Source organism: Cyprinus carpio, chromosome A12, assembly GCF_018340385.1.
Source record: "Cyprinus carpio isolate SPL01 chromosome A12, ASM1834038v1, whole genome shotgun sequence".
Lineage (NCBI taxonomy): Eukaryota > Metazoa > Chordata > Actinopteri > Cypriniformes > Cyprinidae > Cyprinus > Cyprinus carpio.
The window spans coordinates 10,805,391-10,831,152 of NC_056583.1; the positions used below are offsets into that span (position 1 = coordinate 10,805,391).

General features: G+C 38.2%; 1 protein-coding gene and 3 long non-coding RNA genes across 7 annotated transcripts in view; 2 read left to right on the forward strand and 2 right to left on the reverse strand.

The window, feature by feature from the left end:
* The first annotated feature begins 1,930 nt into the window (after positions 1–1,930).
* LOC122146991 lies at positions 1,931–7,427 on the forward strand. Its single transcript, XR_006161339.1, has 3 exons — positions 1,931–2,271; positions 6,621–6,771; positions 7,296–7,427. It is a non-coding gene; the product is annotated as an uncharacterized LOC122146991 (long non-coding RNA).
* Positions 6,732–13,502, reverse strand: LOC122146990. The gene is made up of 2 exons (XR_006161338.1): positions 13,386–13,502; positions 6,732–8,064 (listed from the first exon to the last, which is right to left on the reverse strand). It is a non-coding gene; the product is annotated as an uncharacterized LOC122146990 (long non-coding RNA).
* LOC122146989 lies at positions 7,986–13,594 on the forward strand. The gene is made up of 4 exons (XR_006161337.1): positions 7,986–8,083; positions 8,200–8,241; positions 8,399–8,540; positions 13,458–13,594. It is a non-coding gene; the product is annotated as an uncharacterized LOC122146989 (long non-coding RNA).
* A 3,315-nt stretch (positions 13,595–16,909) lies between these two features.
* The window catches only part of LOC109099551 (myocardin-related transcription factor B-like), a 34,427-nt gene continuing 25,574 nt past the window's right edge, over positions 16,910–25,762 (reverse strand). For 2 of the 4 annotated variants that reach the window (XM_042767488.1, XM_042767489.1), the window contains exons 7-15: positions 25,351–25,751; positions 25,009–25,259; positions 24,325–24,493; positions 22,578–23,366; positions 22,368–22,490; positions 21,307–21,474; positions 21,107–21,223; positions 20,164–20,224; positions 16,910–19,668 (exon numbers count right to left, since the gene is read on the reverse strand). In XM_042767488.1, coding sequence (XP_042623422.1) covers positions 19,175–19,668; positions 20,164–20,224; positions 21,107–21,223; positions 21,307–21,474; positions 22,368–22,490; positions 22,578–23,366; positions 24,325–24,493; positions 25,009–25,259; positions 25,351–25,751 — 2,573 coding nt within the window. In that variant the 3' untranslated portion in view covers positions 16,910–19,174. The remainder of the gene's footprint in view (positions 19,669–20,163; positions 20,225–21,106; positions 21,224–21,306; positions 21,475–22,367; positions 22,491–22,577; positions 23,367–24,324; positions 24,494–25,008; positions 25,260–25,350; positions 25,752–25,762) is intronic. The other 2 variants (XM_042767490.1, XM_042767491.1) reach the window with 2 other exon arrangements.

The window sequence follows — 25,762 nt, forward strand, 5'->3', positions numbered from 1 at the left end:
TGAAAATGAAGCCAAAATAGAAAACTGAAAAAGAACAGAAACATCCGCAGTGCCACACTCTCATGCAAAATGGACAAATAATAGTATATTTACATTTATGCACTTGGTAGACACTTTTATATTAAGTTTTATACATTCCATTTAAAGGTATTCATTGTTTTGAATAAATGTATTTATTTATTGGGAAACAAACCCATGACCTTGGCTTTGTTAGTGCTGTGCTCTTCTGCTTGAGCTACAGGAATATTGTTATATTGTATGTCCGCCTGCTAAACACCCATTCCAGCTGGTATGAGTTTGTGTTTGGTCAGACAGGGGTAATGACTGCAAACACAAGCAGATATCTTAACGTCTCTCTGCTTACAGAAGATCTGATTTGTCTGCTCTCTTCCTCCCCCATGTGCACATACGCACATGCTCCCTCCTGCTCTGGCTTCTGAGGGTCTGGACCGACTCGCTCGCAGCAGATTAAAGCAACGTCACAGACGCATCAGCACAGCTGCCTCACCAGCACCATCTGCAGTGATTCTACACTCTACTTTAATCCGCAGTCTATTCGATTCAAATCAACTGCCTTGTAATGAGCTGTTTATGTATTCAAATGCAAATTGGATCACAAATAAATTGACCATTATGCTTTTTAAAGAGAACAGAAACTAAAACAGGTCCCAAACGAATATTTAAAGGCATTTAAAGATGTAAAAAGCCACTGGGTTCACTTCAAATGATTAGTATAGATCCATAATGACTTTATGACTTTATGCAACACAATGACTTTATATTTCCTCAGACAGATTAAAGACTGCAGCAACAATATTTGCATAATGTGTGCTTTTTTTCTGTTCTGTTGCTCACTGTTTTTGCCCCCTTTGCCCCTCCCACCCCACTTTATCCCATTGCCTGTTCAAGAACCTCCTCCCCGTTGATGTCATCATCATCCTAAATCAGGTTGGGCACATGTGCCTGCAGCAGAGACTGGACGTCCCAGTCTGTCTGTGACATATTGTGCAATTCTATAGATAGAACAGAGAGAGTTGAAATAAAATGATGGGAGGGAAAAAAGAGCAAAAGGGAGAGGAACAGAGGATGTGGGGAGGATGGTAAAAATGGAGGGAGAAGAGTTATATGGGGGTTTGTAGTAATGCTGTCCGGTTCTCATTTGTCAGGCCTTTCATTCCCCACTCATTACCCGCAGCCGCTTCCTCTCAAACAGGAAGTGGCTCTCAGTGTTTCATGGAACACCAACAGACATGTTTGGACACACATCCCTCAACTTAAATATAATCAAATATTAGAAAAGTACTTTATTTTAGGTAAAACCATTAAAAGCCACTAAAATAGACTTTAATTGTATATGAATTTCATTTAGCCCATTTCAACTCTTTCTTAACGTTCTTAATTCTTAACGTTCACATTCAAAATCAAATTTGCTAAATCAGTGACATCAGCCATCCAGAACAGCTCCTCACACCACAGCCTGTGAAAGTCTGACCTCTAGAGCCGACCGGCTGGAAAGGACGAATCAATGTTTTGTTTTAGCCAATCTGTTTCAGAAAGCTTTTGAATAGTAGTGTGTTCTAATAAAGATGAATCAAGATCTAAAAATTAAACAATATAAAAATACATTGTTATAACCTAAAAATAAATAATTCCAGGATGCTGATGATTTTTCTCGCTGTTCCTCATCAACTAGAAAAGGCTTTTAAACAAGACTCAGTCAAACATTCATAGAAATATATATCAAGGAAGTGGTGTTTATTTCTGAGCATATTCATATTCCTTTTCTAAAACAAACACTAAACATTAACCACACACACTCAACGTCACCCCTTACTGCAAATTTGATTATGAAAATACATTCAAACCAAGATGGAAATAGTATCTTGGCTTGTTTAGTTCTAACAAACACAAATGGTGAAAGATAGGTGAATATTAGCTGAAGGACTGGGTGCCGTTTACTGTGAAGCTTTCTGAATTTTTTTTAACGGTCATTGTTTTATATTTATTTATTTATTTATTCAATGTAATCTCATGCTATGATTGACATTCGCACCAGTATGAGGAGGAAGGCATAAGAGATTATGGAGACATATTCAAAGACTGCTAAATACTCTATAAGGAGAACTACTACTAAACAAGGACTGCAAGAGGAATAATAAAAAAAAGGTTGAGTAAACTGATCATTCTTCCAAATTCCTCAGTACTGTCAACATTTCCATTATAGGAGCTGGACTGTGACTCGCCGAACAAACAGCATTCTAGTGCCTAGAGGTAATGTGATGTACCCATCATTTAAAAATTAAACAATGTTTGGTGATGGACAAGAATTATTTAAATGGGCTTAATGTAAATCATAAATGATGCCTGAAACATTGAACAAGTAATATGCAGGAAAAAAAGTATAATGTAATGATGCACTGAAATGACGAACATTCATAAACAGTTTCATTCTTTTAATGCTTTCATACTTTTCATGCATGGATTGCTTAAAACTTAATGCAGCTATGGCAGACGCTTTCTTTAGGCAAATTTATGAACATGCATTTATATTATCTACTTAACAGAGTGTAGGAAAAACTATTATTTGAATTTTCATTAGAAAATTTTCTCCTTCAAAGATTAAAAAAAATCTGTCTGCTGCACACTGTAAAAAAATAAAAAAATAAATAAATACATAAAATGTGACATTTACAGTAAATAACCATAAGCTGTGGTTGCCAGAACTTCACTGTTAAAAATATAGTGGAATCATTTTAGGTTTTACAGACTTAACTTAATTTCACAATAAAAAAAAATGTATTTCATTAACTGATGTAATGTTAATAAAACACCATACTGAAGTACTAATATCTGTTTTGAACCATTGTAATGCTGATAACCACCAAAAACAGGTGGTGATGAGAAAGCCACGATGAATCAAATCTCATCACAAACAGCTCTTCCACAATCTGAGAAGGGAAATACTAATATATATATATATATATATATATATATATATATATATATATATATATATATATATATATATATATATATATATATATATATATATAAGATGCACAGTGTCAATCATACAAACACTAAACATCATCATGGTAACACACATGATACTGAAATAATGCAATAAACATTAATATAAAAAAATTAGATGTAAGATAAAAGCCTAATGTACACAACTGATAAGGAAAAACTAAGAAGAAACATAGTTATGGCAACGAAAAAACTAAATATGAAGTGTCATGCAGGGAATTCTGGGAGTGTCAATGTACACTTTTCCACTGTAAATTATAAAATGACTTTTTCTTTTTTTCACTTCCAAATACCATAATTTTAACAATATTTTACTGTAAAATTACATTAAATGTAATTACAGTTATTCATCATGTATAGTATGGAAACATACTGATAACCAATTAAGAGGTTTTTACTGTGGCATTTTTACAGTCTTTTACTGTTAAAATCACAATAATTTTTTACAGTGAATTGAAATGTCACTGTTTCTGACGTCAATGCCAAGCATTGAGATCAGCAGAATGTCAATAGTCTAAAAATGGCAGCACTGTGTAATAATATGCACCGTGTTTTGCAAAAGCTAATTTCCCCTGAATAAATTAACCAAATATACAACAACAAAGTCTAATGAAGTATATCTAAGAAAAAGTTATATTACCGTTCAAAGGTTTACACACCTATTCATTCTTTATTATTACTATTTTTGACATTTTAAAATAATAGTAAAATCATGAAAACTATAACAAAACAATTATGCATTGCCCAAAAAAGTCAAATAAATAAATATTGAAAAGGTAATAATAAAAAAAATCTTCCGATTTCAAAAAATCTATAGGTACATTCATGAGCTGTTTAAATAGTACTGAAGGACCTCACATGCATGTTCAGCACTTGTAATTGCAATTGTAGTTTTGTAAAGAATTTCATAAAAAAGCTAAATTTATATTTATCTAAAAAACTAATTTCAAGCATGTAAATCCCGTGGCAAAATAGAGAGACAAATAGACATAATTAGCATAGCTGCTGTTCCAGCCAAGTAAAATTAATAAGTTTAACCCAAGCTAAAGAATAATAATGCACATATGAGATGCATTATTTGAATGCTTGGCCAAAGAGATGTGTTTTTAATCTAGGTTTAAACAGAGAAAGTGTGTCTGAACCTCGAACATTATCAGGAAGGCTATTCCAGAGTTTGGGAGCCAAATGCGAAAAAGCTCAACCTCCTTTGGTGGACTTTGCTAACTTTGCTAGGTACTATCAAAAGTCCAGCGTTTTTTGACCTTAGGGAGCGTGATGGATTGTAGCGTGGTAGAAGACTAGTTAGGTACGCAGGAGCTAAAACATTAAGGGCCTTATAAGTAATAATATTTTGTAACTGATACGGAACTTAATAGGTAGCCAGTGCAGAGACTGTAAAATTGGGGTAATATGATAGTATTTTCTTGACCTGGTAAGGACTCAAGCCGCTGCATTTTGGACTACCTGTAGCTTGTTTACCGAAGATGCAGGACAACCACCTAGCAGTGCATTACAATAATCCAGTCTAGACGTCATGAATGCAAACTAGCTTTTCTGCATCACAAACAGGTAACATGTTTCGTAGCTTGGCAATGTTTCTAAGATGGAAGAATGCTGTTTTTGTAACATGGGAAATATGATTTTCAAAAGACAAGTTACTGTCTAATATAACACCCAGATTTTTGACAGTAGAGGAAGTAACAGTACATCCGTCTAATTGCAAACTGTAATCTATATTTCTGATGCATTTCGACAGTTTTTTCACCCTCCTATAGACAGCAAGGGTACTACCATGATAAAGGTATGCCAAAACAAAAATAACAACTTTGTTTAACAATTCTTCTCCTCCTCCATCAAGTCTGCTGTGGCTTGCCTTCCGCTTCATGTAAACAACGCATGTGCATTGCGCTGCTGCTTACGTCAAAATGAACATGCGTCAGCATGCATATGCGTTGTTTACATGAACCGGAAGTGCATGCATGCATTGTGATACCCTCTAAAATGGAGGCAAGCCACAAATTATTTTTGTTTTCTTTGCGCACAAAAAGTATTCTTGTAGCTTCGTAAAATTACGGTTGAACTACTGCTGTTACATGGACTATTTTACTCATGTCCTTACTACGTTTCTGGACCTTGATCGTGGTAGTAACTTTGCTGTCTATGGGAGGGTCAAAGAGCTGTCAGAATTTATCAAAATTATCTAAATTTGTGTTCCGAAGAGGAACAAATGTCTTACGGGTTTGGAACGATTTGAGGGTGAGTAATTAATGACACCCATTTTTGGGTGAACTATCCCTTTAAGATCAAAGTTTTTTACTTTTAATTTTTTTTTATAAAAAATTCAGCCAAGTGTGTCTAAATGTTTGACTATAAAAGTCTGGAGTTCTGCATTGATTACTCAAAATGTGGTCTGATCTTAATTTACCTCAATTATAGACAAACACAATCTGACTAGCATCGCACAATAAATTATGAAGTGATAACAGTGCAGGGTATAGAAAGTAGGAATTGAACCAAAAATAACCTCCAAAAGCTAAATTGGAGTCAGTTTAAGGAGATGAAATTGGAAGTGTGGGTCGCACAGGTGCCCGGTCCTTAAAATCTCTAAGAACACAATGGAGAATCCTGAAAGAGGTGAGACCTCCAGAAAACTCTACAAACTGCTGCTGAAGTCTTTCTTCTACTGCTCAAACAATATTGAAGCATGTCTCATGTTTGCCCAGGTCCATATGGAGTTTTCATAGTTCTTCTGGGACAAAGTTTTGTGGACATTTAGACAAAAGTTGAACTTTTGCAAACCAACTCCAAAACCTCATCCCAACTGTGAAGAATGGTGGAAGGATCATCAAGGTTTTAAGGACACTTTGCAATCATCGAAGGAAGAATGAACACATAAGTGCAACAAGACATTTTACAGAAGATTGGCTTTAGGTTCATTGGGTGATGCAACAAAATAATAGCCCAAAGCACACAAGTCCTACGTCCTGACCTGTTTTTATACAGTCTATGGTCCTGACCTTAAGCCGATTGAGGTGCTGTGGCATAACCTATAAAGAGGGCTAGAATCTAGCTGGCTACAGCCTAACAATATTGATAATCTAAAACAGATTTATGAGGATAGAAGGTCCAAAACTGGTCAAAACTTTTATATGTAGATTTAAAAAAAAAAGTTCACAAGTTCAAGATCACATATTCACAGAGTAAGCAATGCAGAATTCCAGGTAATTTTTCACTAACCTATTCACAAGAATTCACAAATCTCTTTCTGTGACTAAATTCACAGATGGCTGCACATGAAAATCTGTAGGGTTTTATGGTCACATTTACTGCTCTTCGTAATTTCACTGGCGAATTTCATTAATTTCAAAAGGAATCAATGTGATTGGAAGTTTTGATCGTGGGCGAAAAAGTTTGACATCCAGGTTTCGCTCATGTTCAAGCTGGTGATGCAAATTTGAGGCGCTGACAAACAAAATTCTATATGAACCTGCCTTCTGCTACACTGCTGATAATGGACAAGGACAACGGACCATTTTGCCAGCGAAGTTCATCGAATCTGACCTCATTTTTCAATGTAATTTGTCCTGTAGGGCAGCAGTACTATGACAACAGTGCTGCCACAGGACTCTGAACAGGATGAAGATACCACGAACCTGTGGAACATCCACTTCAGACGACAACAGCTCCAGAACCGTCTTCAGTTTCTACAGGAGATCCAAAAGAAGAACAACAGAATAGAAGGTAAAAAAAAGACTCTGAATAACACTCATATATCAATATAAATGTAAAAAAGTGAAAATAAGTAAGTAAATAAATAGCGTGTCTTTAATTAGTTTGATCAATGGAAACATTATTGTGGCTGGTTGAATAAAATGTTTTTTGTTGTTGTAGTTGTTGTTGTTAGTCTTATTTAAATCTGAAAAATACTACTCGTTTCCCTTTAGTAACTGCTAACTGGTCAGACTAGTTGTTAAGACTTACAAAACTTGCCCCAGGAAATGATGTTACATTCAGTCGGCCCTACAGACTTAAGGGCAAGAACAACATTTGATTATTTTACTGCACAATAAAACATGCAAACTATGTAATATAATTACCCTTTCTCTCTTAATACAAAAGGAGCTGGCTACTGTACCAGGAAATGGCCATTCAAATTGCAATGAGTCCACCCTTGGCTGTAATCATTCTGCACGCTTACATTTGACTAGTTAGTACAAACAATGAATTGGTTGTTTTACATATTTTGTTTGTTTGTCTTGTTTTAGAATACCTTGCAAATGAAGAGGGCCCTTCAGAACTGGACAGAATAGAAGAGGAGTTGAAGTTCTTGGAGCAAAAAGAGAATGATCTTATTCAGAAAAAAAGCCAAAGTTTGACAACACAGTCCACAGACAAAGGCATGTCTAGATTATAAATTTAATGACACACACACACACACACACACAGAGAGAGAGAGAGAGAGAGAGAGTGAGAGAGAGAGCGCAACAAAGGCAGAAACAAAGTTTTCTAAATATATTAAATGACTTAAATTACATTTATTGCAATACTACAAAATGCTACATACTAAGCATTTAGTCAATTACATTTCTACGGGGGTTTTTCTTTTTTTTTTTGTACAATTTCATTCCAGTAAATTTTTTATGTGAACCTGTCCTGAAAATACATCCCATGATTTTTACATATCATATAAATATTAAATATAATTTAATAAATTATAATTTCAATGATTTAATTAAAAACAAAACATTAAATTAAAATAAAAGTTCTTAATTAAAATGTCATTTATTGTAATTAAAATAAAAAAATGTCTCTTGATAAAAAGTTTTAACTTATCTCTTGATTTGATTGAGTACACAAAACGCATTGTTTTGCAACACTGTGGCTTTTATGGAACATCTTTAGTAAGAAGTATGCAAATGTATCTAATTAATCTTGTATGATATACTCTTTGTGACAGATCCAATCCATGCGCCAATTCAAGGACTCTACATTCTCCCAGTGTCTTCTACAGAAACAACTTCTCCTGTCTCTGGTCTGCAAGAGGAAAACACAGGTGAAATAATAGTCATGTTGCAAATGTAACGTTGATAATCTTGTATGATAAACTCTCCATCTCAAATTGAAAAGCTCCAGTCCAGAGACTATACATTCTCCATATTTCTCTCACAGAAACTGTATCTCCTACCACTGCTCAGAAAGAGGAAAACACAGGTAAAATAATACAATTATGTTGCATCACATACATGATACTCGTTCACAACTGACAAGTTGCAGGGCAAAAACCCATAGACATATATCAAGGTTCGAAATGCCATAGAAACAGTTTGCACGTGATGCATAAATAAATGAAGGTGTTTTGCCTTCCCAGAGACAACACTAAGCCTGGACGATGTCAGCATGTCCCCTGCCAAAGTGAAGTGCCCTGCTTGCCTTGAGATTGTCACCACTGAGACCCACTATAAACTGGGCAGCAATGCCTTCATCTTTTGTTGTCTCTTATCTGTGGTAGGGTAAGTATTCTATAGTGAATAATCAATCATTAAACATTGTGTGTCTCCGAGCAACACACACAAGCGGTCTGGAATATATGAGTGTTTTTATACAAACTGAGTGAATGATTCAATTACTCATTGTCACTGTAAGGCAGTGGTTCTCAATCCTGGTTCTGGAGAACCCCCAACACTGCACGCCTTGGTGTCTCTCTTATCTGACACACACATTTGAGGTCTTGAAGTCTTCACTAATGAGCTGATGAGTTGAATCAGGTGTGTTTGAATAGGGAGACATCTAAAATGTGCAGTGTTGGAGGTTCTCCAGGACCAGGATTGGGAACCACTGCTGTAAGGGATAGATTTGCTCAGAAACTAAAATGAAGAATTTGGATAACCAAACAGTTTTGGGGACAACTGACTTAAATGAATTGAACAGTTATCGAAGCCACACTGATCAACACCATCATAATACAAACCTGATTCCAAAGAAGTTGGGACACTGTACAAATTGTGAATAAAAACAGAATGCAATGATGTCGAAGTTTCAAATTTCAATATTTTATTCAGAATACAACATAGATGACATATCAAATGTTTAAACTGAGAAAATGTATCATTTTAAGGGAAAAATAAGTTGATTTTAAATTTCATGGCAACACATCTCAAAAAAGTTGGGACAAGGCCATGTTTACCACTGTGTGGCATCCCCTCGTTTTTATAACAGTCTGCAAACATCTGAGACTGAGGAGACAAGTTGCTCAAGTTTAGGAATAGGAATGTTGTCCCATTCTTGTCTAATACAGGCTTCTAGTTGCTCAACTGTCTTAAGTCTTCTTTGTCGCATCTTCCTCTTTATGATGTGCCAAATGTTTTCTATGGGAGAAAGATCTGGACTGCAGGCTGGCCATTTCAGTACCCGGATCCTTCTACGCAGCCATGATGTTGTAATTGATGCAGTATGTGGTCTGGCATTGTCATGTTGGAAAATGCAAGGTCTTCCCTGAAAGAGACAACGTTTGGATGAGAGCATATGTTGTTCTAGAACTTGGATATACCTTTCAGCATTGATGGTGCCTTTCCAGATGTGTAAGCTGCTCATGCCACACGCACTCATGCAACCCCATACCATCAGAGATGCAGGCTTCTGAACTGAGCTCTGATAACAACTTGGGTTGTCCTTGTCCTCTTTAGACCGGATGACATGGCATCCCAGTTTGCCAAAAAAGAACTTCAAATTTTGATTCGTCTGACCACAGAATGGTTTTCCACTTTGCCACAGTCCATTTTAAATGAGCCTTGGCCCAGAGAAAACGCCTGCGCTTCTGGATCATGTTTAGATATGGCTTCTTTTTTGAACTATAGAGTTTTAGACTGCAACGGCGAATGGCACGGTGGATTGTGTTCACCGACGATGTTTTCTGGAAGTATTCCTGAGCCCATGTTGTGATTTCCATTACAGTAGCATTCCTGTATGTGATGCAGTGCCGTCTAAGGGCCCGAAGATCACGGGCATCCAGTATGGTTTTCCAGCCTTGATCCTTACGCACAGAGATTGTTCCAGATTCTCTGAATCTTTGAATCAGAATCAGAATCAGAAAGAGCTTTATTGCCAAGTATGCTTACGCATACAAGGAATTTGTTTTAGTGACATAAGCTTCCAGTACACAGAGACAACACACACCAAAAAAAAAAAAAAAAGAGAGATGTAATTGGATGGAGGGGTAACAAATAAATATAAGAATATTGCAAATTTTTTGTATAAGTGGGGAACATTCAACTGTTCATGAGGTAGATTGCCTGGGGGAAGAAACTGTTCTTGTGCCTGACTGTCCTGGTATTTGCGGCTCTGAAGCGCCGGCCAGATGGCAAAAGTTCAAAAAGGGGGTAACTTGGATGAAAGGGATCCAGAGTGATTTTCTGAGCCCTTCACTCCTCACTCTGGATGTATACAGTTCTTGAAGGGTGGGCAGGGGAGCACCAATAATCCCTTTCAGCAGTCCGAACCGTTCCCTTTAGTCTTCTGATGTCTGATTTTGTAGCTGAACCAAACCAGACAGTTATAGAAGTGCACAGGACAGACTCAATGACGGCTGAGTAGAACTGTTTCAGCAGCTCCTGTGGCAGGTTAAACTTCCTCAGCTGGCGAAGGAAGTACAACCTTTGTTGAGCCTTTTTAACAATGGAGTCTATGTGATTGTCCCACTTCAGGTCCTGAGAGATGGTGGTTCCCAGGAATCTGAATGACTCCACTGCAGCCACAGTGCTGTTCATGATGGTGAGTGAGGGGAGTGCAGGTGGGTTTCTCCTGAAGTCCACAATCATCTCCACTGTTTTGAGAGTGTTCAGCTCCAGGTTGTTAAGACTGCACCAGACAGCCAGCTGCTCAACCTCTTGTCTGTAAGCAGACTCGTCACCGTCCTGGATGAGACCGATGACTGTAGTGTTGTCTGCAAACTTCAGGAGCTTGACAGAGGGGTCTTTAGAGGTGCAGTCGTTGGTGTAGAGGGAGAAGAGCAGTGGGGAGAAAACACATCCCTGAGGGGCACCAGTGTTGGTGGCGCAGCTGTTGGACATGAATTTCCCCAGTCTCACTAGCTGTTGCCTATCTGTCAGAAAGCTGGCGATCCACTGACAGATAGAGCTAGGAACAGAGAGCTGGGTTAGTTTGGTCTGGAGGGCTGTTGGGATGATGGTGTTGAAAGCCAAACTAAAGTCCACAAACAGGATCCTCACATAAGTCCCTGTTTTGTCCAGATGTTGCATGATGAAGTGCAATCCCAAGTTGATTGCATCATCCACGGACCTGTTTGCTGGGTAACCAAACTGCAGGGGGTCCAGTAAGGGTCCAGTGATGTCCTTCAGATAAGCCAGAACCAGTTTTTCAAATGACTTCATGACGACAGGCGTTAGAGCCACAGGTCTGTAGTCATTAAGTCCTGTTATCTTGGGTTTCTTTGGAACGGGGATGATGGTGGAGTGTTTGAAGCAGGAAGGCACTTCACACAACTCCAGAGATCTGTTGAAGATCTGTGAAAAGATGGGGGCCAATTGGTCAGCACAGGTTCTCAGAAAGGCTGGTATAACACCATCTGGGCCTGGTGCTTTTCTTCTTTTGCTCTTCCTGAAGACCTGGCGCACATCGTTTTCACTAATTTGAAGTGCAGGAGGTGGGGAGAGGGGGATTGCAGGAGGTGTTAACGGTTGTGTAGAGAGATGATCAGAATGGGTGTGGGGTGTTTCAAATCTACAATAAAACTCATTCAGGTCGTTAGCAAGTCGTTGATTTACCTCAGTGCAGGAGGAAGGTGTCTTGTAGTTGGTAATGGCTCTCAGTCCTTTCCACACTGAAGTTGAGTCGTTGGAAGTAAACTGGTCTTCCAACTTTTTAGAATAGGTCCTTTTTTTTGTTTCTGGCCTGATTATACAAGACTCTGTCCCCATTTCTGTAGGCATCCTCTTTGGCCTGACAAAGATGTCTGAGTTTTGCTGTAAACCATGGCTTATCGTTGTTGAATGTTTAATAAGTCCTGGTAGAAATACATATATCCTCACAGAAACTAATATAGGATGTTACGGTCTCTGTGAGTTCGTTCAGATCGGTGGTAGCAGCTTCAAAAACACTCCAAATCAGTGAGGTCAAAACAAGCTTGTAAATCCTGCTTTGTTTCGTTGGTCCATCTCTTTACATTCTTAACTACATGTTTAGCAGATTTAAGTTTCTGCCTGTAGGTTGGTATAAGATGAACCAGACAGTGATCAGACAGCCCCAAAGCTGCTCGTGGAACAGAGTGATATGCATCCTTTATTGTGGTGTAACAGTGATCCAATATATTACTGTCTCTTGTGGGACATGTAACATGCTGTCTGTATTTTGGCAGTTCACGGGAGAGATTGGCTTTATTAAAGTCCCCAAGAATGATTAAAACGGAGTCCGGGTGTTGTTGTTCTGTCTCCGTAATCTGGTCAGTGAGTTTCTGTAAAGCCAGACTTACGTACGCTTGCAGAGGGATGTAAACACTCACCAGAATGAACGAGTGAAACTCCCGCGGCGAATAGAACGGCTTGCAGTTGACAAAAAGCACTTCTAGATCTGAACAGCACATCTTCTTTAACACGGTTACATCTGTGCACCACCGTTCATTGATATAAAAGCATGTCCCGCCGCCGCGCAATTTCCCCTTTCATTCTGCATCGCAAAGTGCTCTAAACAGCTGAAAGTCCGGCAGATGGAGCGCGCTGTCCGGTATGGCGTCATTGAGCCAGGTTTCCATGAAACACAGAGCAGCAGAGTGTGACAAATCCTTATTTGTCCGGGAAAGCAGAAGGATTTTGTCCGTTTTGTTGGGTAGAGAGCGGAGATTTGCCAGATGGATGCTAGGCTTGGTGATCCTCTGCCCATCTTGACTTCTGAAAGACACTGCCACTCTGAGAGGCTCTTTTTATACCCAATCATGTTGCCAATTGACCTAATAAGTTGCAAATTGGTCCTCCAGCTGTTCCTTATATGTACATTTAACTTTTCCTGCATTTTATTGCTACATGTCCCAAGTTTTTTGGAATGTGTAGCTCTCATGAAATCCAGAATGAGCCAATATTTTGCATGACATTTCAAAATGTCTCACTTTCAACATTTGATATGTTATCTATGTTCTATTGTGAATAAAATATAAGTTTATGAGATTTGTAAATTATTCCATTCCTTTTTTTACTCACAATTTGTACAGTGTCCCAACTTTTTTGGAATCGGGTTTGTACTCGGTTAATCAGATTCAAAAACCAAAACTGTTATATTATTCATCACATGTAGATATCGTATTAAGTTTCTCTCTGTAGAAGAATCTGCTAAGCAGGCAATTAACCTACTTAAAAATGGATGTTTATTTCTACAGTATCCGAGTAGACATTTAATTTGTCATTCTGTTGTTTCTGGGACAGGTGTCTGGCTGGATGTTGCCTGGTCCCCTTCTGTATGAATCGCTTCAAAGATGTGGTCCACAGGTGTCCATCCTGCCACAAAGATATCTGTTTAGTAAATAGGATTTGAAGCAAAAAGTAATACGATTACATCATGACTGTGAAAACCTCCAGAAGAGCTTGAAGCTGAGCACAGGACATGGTCACGCCTGTTTTTGCTGCAAAAAAGATTTATATCTCTTTGCTGGGGAAGTCAATATGTAGACTTTGAGATGTGGCAAAACTACAAATGAATTCAACTAGCAATTAATAATTGACTATTAACATTAAGAGGATCTAATGTGCTACACTAATATTGTGCTAGTGGCCACCAGTCATTTGTATTAACCATTTCCAATAGGCTTTTAGGGTGGTAGAATCATGACTAGTGGTGGAAGAAGTACACACCATGTGCTACTGGCTAATTTTGAGTGAAACATGACCAAATCATCGGTTTAGACACACTCTGACCAGACTGAATCAGAGTTGTTAACTCCTGCATTTGGATCAGTTGAATTCACAATTGATTCATTCAGTGTTAACTGATTTAAATGGTTCATTGAAAAGAATCTATTCATTTACCAAATGATCATCACTATCACGTCTTGGAGTGGTTCACTATTTCTTCATTACAAAATAACATGTTTATCTAAAATATAGTGCAGTACACTTAAGAAAATTGAGAAATAGTACTTACAGTAGGCTTACTATGTCATACATATATACAAGTAGTCATTTTCATATGAATGCTATCTAGTAAAATAATAAAAAAAAACCTCACCACAGCCATGACGAGTGTGGGCCGTAACATTGATTTAAATATCCAATCCAGTTCCTTGAAACAAAAGATGTTTATCGTTCAGGAACATCTATAGTATAATTAACTGATATCCAAATTTCCAAGTTTGAGTGACATTTGTGATTCTATGAATACAATACTACTTTGCATTTATGTAACAGTTAGCCTGTAGAACTGTAATAAGAGGAATGCTGTATCAAATGTCACTATGTAAACAATGGATTTATTTTTGTACTTGAAACTTTCCAATACATCATGGAAAACCCTAAGATAACCCTAAAATATGTATAATACTAGATATTCAGAATATAAAAACAATGGTTTCAGCAACTCTTATGACAAAAATAAACAAAAGCAGACACAATTTTGAATGTCGTTCCTCTGGTATATTTAAGAGACTCTAAAACATCCTTTACGACAGTATTTTCACAATACATCGATTTTCATTGACACGTGATGGCATATATATACTCGTATCTTTAAAACTATTCACAAAATAGAGCTCATGGATGCGTCAAACATGTATAAAAATATGTATTACATCCATTAAAATATATACACAAAATGTGCAAAACATATGGCATACAGATGATGATTGATCTCCCGCTCTGGAGCATGTTGAAAGGCGGCAGTAAATATCGCCCAGTGTCATCACCACTGATACATAATATACATCAATGTGTGGTAAAAAGCATGACATCTAGATGAGTCCAGCAGATGTTGCTGAAAATAAAGAGCTAGGATTCCTAAATCTCTACATGAAGCTCAACACAATTTGAGTTTTGACATCCTAAATGGCAAAAACGCAAGCCATGGGTTTCTAGAGCTCAGCCAGAATAGGCTGTCCATGCAAATAGATGATATAAAACTGAAATGATGCTCTGATATCTAATCTTCTGCATATACTGTATACAATACAGCACTGTATATAAAACACAAGTTATTGCTTTACTCTCCAACTGTGCTAAGAAACAGCAAATGGGACTCTTATATCGACTCTTTTCAACTAAATTCAATGCAGATTAACATTTTTCTCCAACAGAAAAATCCTCAACCATCTACAATACCGTTCGAAAATTTGGGGTAAGATTTTTTAAATCACCCAGGGTGCATTTATTTAAGCAAAAATACACTAAAACAGTACTAAAGCAACTGTATGTAGTTTTGCAACTTTGTAGCCTTCTACAGTACACGTGAATTTGTTGCTGCCACAAAGCAGTCTGCCCTTTTCCTATAATTTCGTATCGACTCACCAAACTTACATACTCCCACAACAAACATTCAGGGGCAGGGGGGATGGGACAGAAGCCATCGCCTTATTAGACGTCAGTATACAATCTAAAATTATATTTCAAGGCCTTACACACAGCTGCTTTAAAATAACTGGTTTCTATTAAATTATACAGTTTAAAATTATTTATTCCTGTGAAGAAGCTGAATTTCCAGCAGCCATTACTCCAATCTTTATTTCATTCAAATTATCCTTCAGAAATCATTCTAATATACTAGTTTGGTGCCCAAGAAACATTATCGAAACTGAAAACAGTTCATATTTTTGTGGAAATCATGATACCTTTTTTTGATGAATAGAAAGGTGAAAAGAACTTAATTTATTTGAAATATAAATGTTTTGTAACATAAATGTCTTTAATTGTTTCTTTAAATCAAGTTAAGGTGCCCTTGCTGTATAAAAGTATGGATTTCTTGGTGGGGAAAAAAAACTTACTGACCCTGAATTTCTGAACGGAACTGTATGTATCTACGTGAAGTGGCATAGCACAATATTTGGCCTTTTTGTTTATAAGTTTTAATGGCACAGAAGGCCTAAAACAAAAGAGGCATCACATGACAGAAACCTAGCCAGGTCAGTTTTATCATATTCTTTCTCCTCCACTTGCTTGTCAGAGTAATAGTTTGTTAAAATATTGCACCAGGCTGCATTATAACAGCAGTCAGCAATGAAAAAACTGCTCTGAACAGTCAGACACATGCATTATTCCTTACAAGACTAAATTTGTCCACAAAGCTACACATAGCAGTGAAAGATTCTACTAATTAAAACTAGTATTTTGCATTTTTTCTTCCCTGGAGAGGCCACAATTTGGACAGTATGCAGAGTAAACAGTACAAACAAAGCCTTAAAAACAGAGCAGATGAGCATTGTTAATCATTCGACTAGTAAGCAGATGACACACGTAACACGAGCACAAAAAGCTGATTAAAGTTCTCTTTTATAAAAGCTCATCTGTAAAGGTGCTTTGACATTGTGCAGTTGATCTAGCTGTGATGGGCAGTTCATCACTTCAACAGGAAAGTGCTGTAGATCTTGTAATTATACAAATATTGTGTCCCGTTGGATCAAACTGATAATCTGAAAGATGTTAGTTCAAAGCCAGTGGACGCGTATTGCCTCGCTGAAAGGAAAGGTGCCTTGTCAGAGCAGGATATATATATATATATATATATATATATATATATATATATATATATATATATATATATATATATATATATATATATATATATATATATATATATATATATATATATAAACAATCCATGAGGTGGCTGACAACATTAAATCATGAAAGAAAAGCACACAAAATCAGAAAAAAGAAAAAAAACAACAAGAGGGTGTATCTCTGAAAGATATCACATTAATTTGATTATTCACATGCTGTCAAGATATTTGCAAATATAAAATGTTGTTCATTTACACATTTGGATGGTCTGTAGCAATTTCGAACAGTACAACTTTAACATAAAGGCAGTAAAACAGACGCTCAGCCATACAAACACATGCACCCACATGCAAATATTTAGTATAGGAACTTGACAAAACAGGCCTGTTAAAAAATTCAGAACAACAGAAGCAGACAAATCTGGTTCAATTTGTTCTCTGATTCCCTCAACAAACAAATTATTAAGCTGCAACTGACATTTAACATGGAGTAAAGTCATCAGTTACCACTTCAGCTGTCCGCTTTACTTCTAAAACCCCCGAGAGGCTTTGCATTTTCAAAACTCCATTTACAGGAGGAATAAACAGTACAAAGATGCCCTGTGTTCATACATAATATATAGTGCTGCTAGAGATCACTGTTTTTAGTGTCAGCTGTCAATTCTGATGGCTTCATTTACATAATTGCTTTGCAAAAGCTGCATCTCTAACGGAAATCTGTTCCATGGCATCAAAAATATGCAAATCAGTCAAAACTCAAAATATAGCAACCACTGCGAGAACCGAACTGAGAAAAACACTGGGAAAAAACTGGAACTTTTTTACAGTATGATGCACCTAAAGTCAACTGAGTCAAACACAACATTCCACTGAAGCGACGAACAATCACACAGACACATTGATTCACAATTTACACAGACGAGGGGTCGGACATCCAACAATTCAGACAAAATAGTTTTTGCTTTTTTCTATTATTTTTTTTTTTTAAACAAATATTTGTTCTCATAGATTATTTACATAAATTAGACTCATTTCAGACCATTTCACAATGGTATAGTGGAAGTTATCACCTGATAATCGAAATAGGATTTTTTTTTTTTTTTTTTGGCTTGAGATTGAGATGACAAATTAACTGAAACAAAATTTCCATGTGTCCAGGATTAAAAAAATATGTCTGCAATTCTCAGATCCAAATCAAACCAAATGCTCTTTACAACCTCATCCAAGATTGGTGTTTATGTTTACAGAAAATCTGCAATTGTAGCCACTTTATAAAACATGAATCAATTCCCCTGGTCAGCAACCAGTCATCTTTCAAACAATATCAAAACAAAAAGAACATTTGCTAAAAAGTTGATAAGTGATATGTTAAATAGATCTTCATCAAACTATACTACCATTTGAAAGTTTAGGGTCAATAAGATTTTTTTTGTTTGGTTTGGTTTTGGAAAGAATCTGAATGCTCACTAGGCTGCATTCTCTCAAAATATAGTAAAAACAGTAAAATTGTGAAATATTTCTACGATATAAAATAACTGTGTCCTATTTTAATATAATTTAAAATGTCATTTATTCCTGTGATGACAAACCTGAATTTTCAGCAGCCATCAGTCCTTAGTGTCACATGTCAATTTTTCATATAATTTTTTTCTGATGAATAGAAACATTTAATCATATTTTGTAATATAATAAATATCTTTAATGTTACCTTTGATTAATTAAATGGATCTTTCTGAACAACACAATTAATTTCTGTTTTTAAAAATCTTACTGACCCCAAACTTTTGAATGGTAGTGTATTTGCCAGCGAATCTTGCAGACAACAGGCTGTTGCTGCAGTCAATGGTGGAAAAGGGGATTCTGGGAAATGTGGCTTAACTGCCAGGTTGACTCTGACATTCTCATCCTCCACACAGACACTCATGATTACGTACAGGAGCACTAATGGTGTCATTACTCAAGGCTCAATTTTAAACTTTGCGCAAACGAAGTGAACTCTACTGTGATGCCACATCGTCTGGAACTGACAGCTTACCCTTCCTTAAAATTATCTGTGAGGATATTTAGAGACTCATTGCAACCAATCTGATGCACATGAGTGAAAAAACCAAAATAGCAATACAGCAGAATTCCATCTGCCCAAAAGCAGCTCCCTCTCAGAATGGCACAGCAAAGAGAGCACATTCAGGACCTAGCCAGCATTACCCACAAGGCTCATGTGTCTTTTCTGATCAAACAAGAGCAATAATGTGAAAGAGAACAGATGGTGATTAGAACCAGCATAAGTGAAGTGTACAGCTGAGCTGGAGTCTAGTCACATAAAGCTGCCAGACGTGAACCGCCGACACACTGACAATCCCTTCTTCTCCTACTGTACGCCCCACAGACACACAGCTTGTTGTGCGAGTGAAAATATAACCGTGTTTGAAGCGATTCCTCTCAGTCCCAGTGCAGCTGCAGGTCATGAGTGTCCAGGAATTCAGAGGTGATGCCCAATGCATTGAGTCCACCAATGGGCCCAGGCATTGTGAGGTCCAGCCACTCCATGTTGTCCAGGCCAGTTTCTTGGAGACTAAAGGACAGGGAGGAGGAGGAAGGTGCAGGTGGGTCGGTGAATCCCAGCTCAGACGTGTCCATAGGGGAGTTTGGCTGCTCCAGCATCTGGTTTTGCAGCTCCTCCAGCAGGCCCAAAGTCCTCTGCTCCGGTTCTTTGTCCCCCACCAGCGTGCCCTCCAGCAGAGCCTCCAACTGGTTATCAGAGTCCAGGGAGGCCAGGCTGGGCATGTGCTCCGACATCAGCGCTGGCGGGGGTGCCATCTGCACCTGGGCAGGTGGTCGGGACAGGGCGGTGTTGACAGGCAGGGTGGTGATGCTGGCTGTAACAGGCATCATCTTAGGCACAGATAGGTCCTGTTGACTAAAGGGAGTGATCTCTGCAGAAAAAAAATAAATAAAAGGGGTGGCACAAGAAATTAAAAGGTTGACAAAAAAAGTTAAAGAGATCATCAAACTACACAAAAATGTCAAAAGTTTAGGGTAAGGGATTTTTTCTCCAGTCTTTAGTTTCACATGATCCTTCAGTAATCATTTTAATATGTTTATTAAGAAATTAATACTGTTATTCAAGTTTCTTGAACACCAAGTTCAAAAAATATGAATAACAGTATTACATTCTTTCAAAAAGAAAATCTTACTGACAGCAAACTGTTGAACGGTAGTGTATTTGCCACTGAATCTTACAGACGCCAGGCTGTTACTGCAATCAGCACTGGAAAAGGGGCTTCTGGGAAATGTAGCCAGGATGAGTCTGACATTCTCAGCCTCCACACAGACAATTGTGAAAATAAACATCTGTATCTGGATTTATAGTTTGAGTTGACAAATGAGAACCTGATCTATTGTAGTCTGCAACAGAATGACAAACTCACCTCCACTTTCTATTAAAATGTCAAAGAGATCATCCATCTGTTGACTCATTGCTGTGGGAATCTGCAAATTGACAAAAAATGAAAATGACTTTTCAGTTTAAGGTAGGGGTGGGCAATATACGGGCAGACATGATTAACCGGTTGACGTTGCTGTGCTATGTGGTCACGGAAACTTATCATCTGCACACGTTTTATTGCATTTTAAAAACAGGTGATCTTAAGCCGTTGAGACGCAATAAGCGGCGAAATAGAACTCATTTCACTATATGCACATGATGTCAGAGAGTGTTTTTTAGCGCTGTCAGAGAGACGCGCACACATGAAGATGGTGCTCATAGAGCATGGGAGTACTGAACTGAGTTATTTTGGAGCTTCATAGGCCTTTGACATACTTGTATGTGTCAAAATGAACATCTTTGCAAGCATCCTCATAAACACAGTAATTTAGGTCTTATGTGAAAACGTGTTAAACAGTATATTGGATCCGGGAAGCTCTTAAAGTGACAGCAGTCTAATATTCCTGCTGTCTGTCATTCACGTTAATCAAACAACAAAAGAGAGAAAATCTCAGTGCACTTGACTAAACCACTTTTGTATCTTTAATAAGAAGAAAAATATATTTAATTTAAACAGTAAAGAATATGGTCAAGCAACGTCTTGAGATGGACTGACCTATTGTGCATGAGTCACATGGTCTACTGCACATAATTGGTGCATTTTGTTCTCTGTTTTGGAGATTGGAAGTGTAGCTCACCATTCCATGTATAAAAACAGAGGCTCAGACATTTGCTGTAGATCTCATTTTGTGTTTCACAGAATAAAGAAAAGGATTGGAAAAACACTGGAAGTTAATTTTTGGGTGAGGTAAAAACTGTGTAACCCACTATTCAACCCAGAATTTATACAAGCATGCATGGATATATAGAAAACAGAGAGACATCACCTCTGAGACGGCAGGATTCTGTAGGCTGCGGCTCTGTTTGACAGCCTCCTCATAGCGGGGCGGCTCTCTGTTCTTCGGTGTCTGATTGAAAACTGGGGACTGCTGGATGAAGGAGGTCTGGGGATAAAAACTTGAGTGAACACTCAACTCAAAACAGAACAGCAACACAAAAACATCTCAATAAAAGCAGGATGTGCTACCTTGTTTAGTGACCCATTGATAAGGGATGATGGGACGGGGGACGTCAGAGGTGAGATCCTGTTATCTGGGGAGCTGCTGAGGAAGCACTGAGGTATCTCCGGGCCTGCTTGATTCTCATTGGTACCATGCTGGAAACCTGAACTCTTGTTGGTGCCCACAGGCTGGGTCTGTGTAAAGAGTAAACCAACAGATCATGAGCATCCAGGAACATCCACTAGCATCATAGAGAGCATATGCTAAACAGTCTGGATTGTGTTATGATCTTTCTGCTTGGTATGAGAACAAGCCTCCTCAGGTCACACTGGCATGGGTCCGTCAGGCACGGCTGTCAATGAAAACGTTATCAGCTCATCACAACCAATGAGCTCTAGTTACTCTAGTCATCCAGGACTCAGGCCAGGCTTGTTCACTATGCCAAAGTAATGGGCATCTAGCTGGGAAACCCAAGCATGGTCCCCTGCTGCCAGGACAGGCCAATTACAGTAGAGTGAATGCCTAGAAAGAAATGAGACCAGCAACTCCCATCCATCTCACTGATGAATGACTCTGCTGGACCAACAAAACTAGATGATCCCAGAGCTCACAGATTATGTTCACTTGTTCTGATTGCTCCTGCTGGCACTGATCCTGTTTCTACTCAGATTCCACGGTCATTCAATACTCATTCAAAAAAAAAAAACCTCTCTAGTGTGGATAAATGTGATATATAAGCCAGGCCAATTAATCGTTTGACATTTGGTCATCTTGAGCAGGGGCGGCGTTTCCGTACGGCAGAGTATGGCATAACTCATAATCTGAATATCTTTTATAATGTATTTTATTCGTAAAATGGCAAAGCTAAATTATTAGCAGCCATAACTCCAGTCTTCAGTGTCACATGATCCTTCAGAAATCACTCTAACATGCTGATTTGGTGCTGAAGTTCCAATTCTTAGTATTATCAGTACATAATTAAATATTATATAAAAACATATATACTCTATAATATAATATTATGCTATTATATTTGATAAATGATATAGTCTACGGCAACATATTTCCATTTGGTTATAAGACTGACCTGAACTATGTGGTTGTGAGCTATGAGCAGCTGTTGTGATGTAAGACTCTCTCCTTTGGTGGGCTGTATTTGGGGGGTCTGAATTAGACCTGGCCCTGATGGAGAGACAGCCTGCAAAACTGGCTACAAAAAGACATTGAGATTACATTTAAGTAATGACACAAGTATATACTGTACCTAACACATATACACACACAAATTTTTTGTTACCTGTAGTTTGACATTAGTGTTGGGTAGCTGGATGGTAGTGGTATTATTCGCCAGGGGCACTGGAAGAAGGATCTGAGTGCCCCCATGCGGAGTGGTTAGAAGAGTCTGGGGCTGCCCTATGACCTGTGGTACTCCTTGGTGGCTGATAATGAACTGATGGAGAGGGGTAGCGGTCACCTGGTTGGGATGGGCCTCCTCGAGCTTCACCAGCGTTGGTGTAGTGTGTGAACTCAGTGTGCAGTTAGGAGGGACAGTGTTTTCTGTTTTGACAGATGCCAACATGGTGGCTGGACTGGAATTGTTGTTATTTTCTGCAGGTGGAACGACCTGTCCTGTCCTTTTCTCCACCCCTAACTGCATCTTCAGTTCCTCCACCAGCTTCTGCTCCTGCTCCAGTTTACGCAGCAGTTCCTTGATCTGTCGCTCCTTTTCGTGTAGTCTCCGGTCCTGCTCCTCGGGAACATTAGCTGCCTTTACTAAACTGCAGTTTTGGCCCTCTGCCTGTCGCTCTGTGGATGCGACCTCTTTGCTGTGAAGCTCTGAGGAGCCAGGAGACACAGGTGGAGTGGAGCTCAGATTTTCAGAGGGCCGTTGGATGGGCGATAGGGTTGTAGTGGTGCTGGACACCTCCATAGGTGTGCTACAGGGCTGTGTGCTAGGTCCTTTGCAGTTGTTGGGTGCAGTAGTGACATTGTTTTCTTGGAAAGGCTTAAGCCGTTCAATAAGGTCTATTTTTGTTCCTGACACTGGAAGACCACGTAACTTTAACTCCATTTTCAGCTCTGCCACCTGCCAAAATAAACCCACTATTAGTGAAATTATTAGCTCTATATATATTAGCTTCACAGAGAAAATAATGTGATTTCTGGGTTACCACATATACCACCATATAAATTGCTAAATATTTTGTGACACTTAATGAATAAGTTGCACATTTACTGGAGACACAAACAATCTGAACCAAATTTTACATAATGCAAAAGTCATATTTATTTATATATTTATTTATTTTTATAGTTAAACGTTGTTTATTTTATTTACTATACACTACCATTCAAAAGTGTGGGATTGTAAATTGAAAAATTTATATTTTTTTATTCATCCAGATACCAGTTACATAAACATAGACACTATGTTAAGACTTACAAACTAGTTTGACCAACTAACAGTTAGGCAAGTGGCAATCAGTCTTATTTTTTTGGATACACATTAGACCACTCTACCTTTTTGTAACAGACTTTAAAAGTTATGACCAGTCTTGAAGAAAAGAAATTAGATGACTAAAAATAAACAGTTTATGCAACCCGCCCCAGGATGTATTAAATTGATAAAAAGTGACAAAGATATATATAATGTTAAAGATTTCCATTTTTAAATATATGCTTATATTATGTTGAACATTCTATTAATCAAAGAATCCTGTAAAAAAAATGTATCATGATTTGCACAAAATTAAGATATTTTCTGTATCCAACACTGATAATAATAAGGAATGTTTAGTGAGCGTCGAGTCATATTATTTTACAATATGTTTTCTGAGGGATCATGTGGTACTGAAGACTGGAGTAATGACTGCTGAAAATTCAGCTTTGCCATCACAGGATGTAACATATAAAATGCAATTTATTGTGTAATTATAAATATTATTGTTTTATTGTATTTTTAAATAAATGCTGCCTTCTTAAAAATAAGATACTTCTTTCTTTTATTTTCTTTTTTTTTGTGGAAAATACGAATCTATCAGTACCTTCATCTCCTCCAGATTGGCAGGTAGTGTCCCTGCCTTGCGGTTGGAAAGGGTGCTGCTGGGCCGCACGGGTGTTGCTGTTGGCAGAGACACCACAATTGAGGCAGGAAGGCTGCTTGCGCTGTTGATAGCCACTGTGGCACTGCTGTTTTGGCCTTCCATCACAGGCCTGGTGAGTAAGGACGCAAATGGGAATAAAGGGGAGAAACAATACTTAACATCACAGAAGGAACAATTTGTTCTGCTCACCCTTGTTCTCAATAAATAAACACCATTGAATAACGCTGAGGCAGAAAACAAACGACAGTTAAAATAAATCTTCCACAAGCGATGGAAAAGGAAGCAGAGTAATAACCTCATCGACTTCCTGACTTTCATGAAAATCACTAAACAGGAATTGTTATTGGAAAATAGGTAATGGTCCTGATGGCCACCGGAAACAATAATAGTGTTTAAAAACATTTTCCACCAAAAACCATTCATAACCAGCCATTATACTAATGGTTGACAAAATACGGCTTGCTTCAAAAGCAAAAGATGACCTTTCCCAAATTAGCCAAGACCAGACCCAAATGGTTTGCATCCACCAAACTCAACGATAGGATTGGTAAAGCAGTACATAATGAAAACAACAGGGTCTGATCCACAAATAACAAACACACAAATCCAGATATCCTAGCTTACTTGAGAGGTGCAGGAAGGATGGTCTGGTAGTTGTAGTGCTGCTGTTGCTGTTGGCTCAGGATCTGTAGCTGCAAAAATAGCTGCTGCTGTTGTAGTAAACGAGCATATGAGGAGTCCATCGGGGCTTGGTTGGGTTCTTGTTTCTGGTCTGGGGGAATGTACTGATGATATTTGAACTTTTTCACACGTGGCTTGGCCTCCTTACTCTTCTTGCTGCGGCTCCTATCCCCAGGTAACTTGGGCTGACTTTGCTGTGAATTGAACAGAGATTTCCCATTATGCATTACATCTAAATCAAGAGGATTTCATCAATTTTTGTTGTTTCTTCAGTTCTTTACTGACCTTTACAAGGGTGGGCCCAGACTTCACAGGGGCCACGGTGACTAGCTGTGGCATGGGTGCTGGAGGGCTAACTGATTGCTCATTGGTAGAAAAAGGCTTGAGGAAATCTGTTGAAGGGGTGGTCACTGCAGGAAAGTGCTGTGAAAAACCTGAATTACAAAATTCTGTTTTTTTGGCACCATGAGCTCTTAGTGTTTTGTCCCTGAAGTGAAAAGGAGGTGGCAGGACTACCTGTAATAAGTTATTAGGCAAAGGTGAGGACTCTTCAATGGTCCGGACCTCTCCTGGTGAGGCTACAGAACCCTGGGACTCCTGACTGGCTGGCTGCTCGGGTGAAAACGCATCTCCACTGTCCTCATCTGCCAGTTCCTCTAGAGTTTTAGGGTACTGCATCTGACCATCTACCCAGTTA